Below are 5180 nucleotides of genomic sequence, written 5' to 3' on the forward strand. Positions count from 1 at the left end.
AGATATTAAAATAATAAGTCATCACCCTTCGTGACATACAAATGACAGAGTCATAGTTTCTAAAACCACCAGACATACAATAAAAAAAAAAAAAAAAAAGAGAACAGAAAATAAAATCTGTATTCTTGTATTATGAGTTTTGCAAGTTTCCATTTAATCTAGAGGTGCAGAAACTCAACGCAATCTTGAACAATGTGATTATGTGAGTTCGCTCACTCAATCATCAGGAGATACAACAGGTAGGAGAACTCTGCATTTCCTCCTCATTGAATGATGAACAACATAATCTCTTGCATGGTTCACCGTGGAGACGTCACAAGGTTTTCGAAAAATATAGTTTTTATTCGGCGTGGAACAAAATAATACATAGAGCAGCAGTGAATTCTGATGTGCCCATCATTTTTTTTTTTTCTTTTTTTTTGATAGACTGATGCGCCCATCATGATATACATGGGGGAAGAGAGAGAGAGAGAGAGAAGACTGTTCATCGGCCAGGAGACTCGAACTTGTGACATCATGATATATACACAATCAATTTTTTTTTCCCCTAGATGGGTACACTATAGAAGGGAGGAGGGGGAAGGTAACAGCCAGGAAACTCAAACTTGAGACCTCCTGGTGAGTGTAGGCTTAACACACCAAAACCTCACCAACTGCGCGAGGCAGTTGTTATTAAGATAAACTATTAATCTCTTCTGCTCTCCAAGAAACTTACCCTGAGCAACAATATGCCAAATAATGAGTAAACAACATTAAGTTGAGCAAATCAGAATGCAGCTCACATGATTTGCCAGAAAGAGAATTTTCGTACTGTGGAAACAAACATTTATTATATACAACAGAACCCTAAAAAAATCAATAGGATACAATGAAATGTATAACAACAAAACCAGATCTATGGTACAATGAATGAGATGACCATGGACATGAATGTATCATAGGCAAGAGTTGCTGTTCCAGTGTAGTTCTTATCCTTCATACTGTGGAAACAAACATTATTATATACAACAGAACCCTCAAAAATCAATAGGATACAATGAAATGGATAAAAACAAAACCTGATCTATGGTACAATGAATGGGATGACCATGGACATGAATGTATCATAGGCAAGAGTTGCTGTTCCAGTGTAGTTCTTATCTTTCTCCTTGAATTTTTCTGTTAAACCCTGCAGTAAAAAAACACAGGAAAATTTTATAAACATAAAAAGTTTAATCAGAAGAAGAACGACATGTGGTTGCTGTGCTAGGATCTCGTAGTTTAGTCTAAATTAGCAAAATCCCACATAGCTCAAAAGTGTCAAAGTTTCCTGTTATTTCATTCAACTATTTAGGTGTCTTAAGGATTTTCCACCAGGATTTTGTTAATCACATTAAATGTGTAGCTGACTTCAGTCAGGTGCATGCCTTATCCTGCATCTAGGTGACTTTTGTGCACCTCTAACCTTATAACTCTATTTATAGTCCATAAAAATGTAGCTCACCTTTATGATCATTCCACATCTGCACAGAACAACAGACACAATTTCAGTTATAAGAATAGATGTTGGTAAACTAAAAACATGATATAGTATTCTCCAGACAAAATCTTACTCGACAAAGCTGTCAAAATTAAGTTCAACCCTACGGCCACTTCCATCATCATACTTGGAGATCAAAACTTGAAGAACAGAAGGTGGGACAGCATATCCAAGACTGTAAAGAGCATCTTTCAGTTCCATGGAGTCCATTTTCCCACTCCTGTCCCTATCAAAACTCTGAAAGATGGCCTGCAAACACAAGAACACATTATTCATAAACATTCACCCAACAAGAAAATAAGAAGAGGCAGCTTAGGTTCAAAACAGAAGCTGTTTATCAATCAAATGGTAAATGGCAGATTAGGAAGCGCATTTTGTTAGCTTGAAAGGCCATATCATGCAAGTAGAACACTAAAAGAAAAAAAAAAATTTTGGGAGGGGGGAGGAGGATCAACAAAATGCATCTAACTTGTAAACCTGAGAGGAATAAATCATATTAAGCTTGATAAGAAAGTCAGCTTCCTTTGGCATGTCACACTTCATGCTATTCTATGGTGCATTTGGGAGGAATGTAATGTCAAGCTGTTTAGAGATGATAAGTTAGCACCTTTTCTGGTGGTGTAGAAGATCAGTACTGAAATTTCTCAGTGGTCAGCAGCTCAGCCTCTATATAAGGATATCCTCATTCGCTTCCTGTTTCATGATTCGTATCAAATTATCATATCAAATCCGTCTGGTGAACACGTGTTGGAATCCATAGAAACCTCCTCCATTGAGTTATGTTAAACTGAATTTTGATGGGAGTTCATTGGGGAATCTAGGTCACACAGGGTTTGGGGGATTTGTTAAAGATGCTGCTGGAATGATCCTTATTAGAGCCTACTTGGGTCCCAGACCAAAAGGGAAACTCTGCGAGCAGGTTTGGACGTGGCAATCAGAGCTGGTTATTCAAACATAACGGTGGAAGGTGATGCAACAAATGATAGAGTAGTTTTGTTTTCTGTTCACCACTGATTCCGTCTGGTTTTTAAACTATGATATCATATGCTGAACCAGAGGAAGACAGGAAGAAAAAATAAAACTCTACCTACATTCTGAGACCAGAAATCTTCTAGATTTCTTATTTATGTATTCTAGCTTGTCTTTCCAGAAAGCAATGATAATCTGGCTTCCTTTTTGTTAGCATTACTTTAATAATCAATCCCATCTGTCAAAGATTCCCAAACCACCACAATCCTGGAGAAAATAGTCATTTTCTATATGGATAATTATTCTTTACTGAAAAATAATCTGCAGCGGTATAAGGATAACCATTTCTAACACACACCCTCCCCCCAAAAAAAAAGGCATAACCCCACAAGAAAAACATTATGCATTTCATCTTGGCACCTTTGACTCAGTATTAACTTCCTCTTAGCTGATTAGCACAAACCCCTTGCTTAACTTCTCACAGGTTGCCTCAGGTTTTAATAGCCAAACCAGTTTTTAGAGAGCTTGCTTAAAAATTTTATGCAGTTCTACCAATATAGGATCTTTGAAAAAGTTATGGATGACTCTTGAAACTGCAGAGTGCAGACACAGAAGCAGACAGTGAAGTAGTTAAGGTTCCACCCCCCCCTCCCCCTCCCCCGTTCCCCCTCCCCCACATAATAGCAGGCACTGTGTCTAAAGTTAAAAATGTTGTTTATTAAACCTTGAGTCTGGATTAATGTGTCCTTGTTTTTTATCAGAACATCCAAATTCCAAAAATGTATTTCAAGTTGTATCCCATCAAAGCCAATTCTAATGAAGCTTTTAAAATTTCAAAATGGCATAAAACTCTATCCCTTTATTTGGAATTGTTTCCAACAAAGATAAGAAATTTTTGCATCATATTTGAAAAGTTTCCGCAAGAAGGAAAATTTCTAGTAGCACAGATACAATATCATCAAATATTACAATCACAAAGTCACTAATTTTTCATTTCATCATCAACAAACAACAAAAGGAAGGGAAAAGAGTAAGATAAGATAACTCACTCGCCATTGTCCCAGACAACTCCACAACGCAGCAAATTCACTAGGCCCTGAAAAAAGCAAAGATCTATGATTTTATAGAACAAAGAGAATTTAAGAAGACATATAAGTATTGGGGAAAACCAAAATCAAATGGTAGGAAGGCGGGCAAATCTTACCAATCTTCAAAGGCTCCTTAGGATTCTTGAAAAGAAACATGAGGAACTGAATGGTTCGAAGACTGAAATTCTGATAACCAGAAGAGAGAGCCCTCTGCAACTCTAACTCATCAATAAACCCACTTCGATCACTATCCACCATCTGAAAGCTTCTAATAATCTCCGGATGCGTCCCAGGTGGAAAATAACCACCGTATTGGGGAACAGAAGAATACTCATACGAGGAAGGGTGAGAAAAGTGCTGAGGATGAGGAGAAACAGAGGATTGTTGGCCATGGTACCGATGAGATTCAGAAGTTGACTCCTGCCCGTAAGATTCAGGGAGAACAGGTGCAGAGGGAGCATAGTTTTGAGAGGAGTATCTATTGAAATCAGCCATTGAAGAAGATGAAGAAGATGAAAGCCAAATGCAGAAGCGGGGAATTTAGGGTTTATTCAGCCCTTGCGTCTGTAAATTGGAAGAACTAAGTGGTTCAGGTAGTATTATCTTCTCAGTTTTCCGAAACGAACTGGGTTTCGCGGTTTCTTATTTTATTTATTTATTTATTTTTGGAATTTTTTAAAGCTTCGACGAATGCAACGGCCTGTTTGAGGTGTTATGTGGAGGAAGCATCGTCTAACGTGTTAGGCCGACATGGAGTCAAACCCCCACCACCTCAGCCGCCTTGCTGTATTGTTTGAGAGGGCGGCAGGGGTCTTTTGAACAAGCGGTGAAAGAGAACGTACCAAGAAGATGGATTAGTCACGCGGCTAAGAAAACACTTTGCCATTCTTCCCATAAAAAACAGAGAGAACAAGAAATCACCCATGAAGCGAACAGAGTCAAGTCCTGACGCGGGATTGATCTGTTAAAACAATATATTGCAACATGGAGAAATGTCAGCTTGGCATAATGGTAAATTGTTCTATCGCCATCTAATGGTGGTTTGAATTGAGAAATAGTCTTTCTATGGAAGAGGTCAGGGAAGCGTGCATTATGACCTTTTTCGGATATTTAGTGGTGTGAGCCTTGACCTCACCTATTAATATTAGTACAGCTTATAAGGACCTTAACTAGTTGCAGCAAGGCATTGGGATCAAATCCTGCCTTCAATTGGGAGGATGGGGGAGTGGTGAATGCCAAATATGATGATATATATTTTTTTATTAATAAAAAGGGTGTGCGGGGCCAATGGGTGTGTGCATGGGATCCAAGGGGAGATCCAGATCCTTCAGGGGTGCACTATAGATCATATAACGCAGCATTGGGAGTCAACACATGGACATGGAATGATCAATTGGACAATAGAAACGATGCTGCATAGAGCAGTTCATACACAAGAAACACTGGAATCCAATCCTTTGAAATCTTTCAAACACAAAATAAGGGGAATTGCAAAAGGATTCTTCTCTTCTTTTATCTCGAACTAGAACTACAACGAACTAGAAGAAAAATAGTGGCTGCGAAAACTCCATCTATGACCTCCATCGAAGCAAAAGAAAAATTGG

The 5180-nt window shown here is 38.4% G+C and overlaps 1 protein-coding gene across 2 annotated transcripts; it reads right to left on the reverse strand.

Moving 5' to 3' along the window:
* Positions 1-729: 729 nt before the first annotated feature.
* Positions 730-4554, reverse strand: LOC122057666 (probable calcium-binding protein CML48). Of its 2 annotated transcripts, XM_042619858.1 has the most exons (6): positions 3693-4554; positions 3538-3584; positions 1593-1768; positions 1484-1502; positions 1059-1168; positions 730-980 (listed from the first exon to the last, which is right to left on the reverse strand). In XM_042619858.1, exons 1-5 carry the CDS (start codon positions 4069-4071, stop codon positions 1064-1066), a joined length of 726 nt encoding a protein of 241 aa, XP_042475792.1. In that variant the 5' UTR covers positions 4072-4554; the 3' UTR covers positions 730-980; positions 1059-1063. The 2 variants fall into 2 exon arrangements, with proteins under 2 accessions (XP_042475792.1, XP_042475791.1); XM_042619857.1 differs by having other exon boundaries at positions 730-1168; positions 3693-4552.
* Positions 4555-5180: the final 626 nt, after the last annotated feature.

This window comes from Macadamia integrifolia, chromosome 12, assembly GCF_013358625.1.
Source record: "Macadamia integrifolia cultivar HAES 741 chromosome 12, SCU_Mint_v3, whole genome shotgun sequence".
Taxonomy (NCBI): domain Eukaryota; kingdom Viridiplantae; phylum Streptophyta; class Magnoliopsida; order Proteales; family Proteaceae; genus Macadamia; species Macadamia integrifolia.

Coding starts and splice junctions, on each gene's coding strand:
- LOC122057666 (XM_042619858.1), bottom strand. CDS start 4,071: ATGGCTGATTTCAATAGATACTCCTCTCAAAACTATGCTCCCTCTGCA. Junction 3,585..3,692: donor TAAGGAGCCTTTGAAGATTG/GTAAGATTTGCC, acceptor TGCTTTTTTCAG/GGCCTAGTGAATTTGCTGCG. Junction 1,769..3,537: donor GTTGTCTGGGACAATGGCGA/GTGAGTTATCTT, acceptor TTGTGTTTGCAG/GCCATCTTTCAGAGTTTTGA.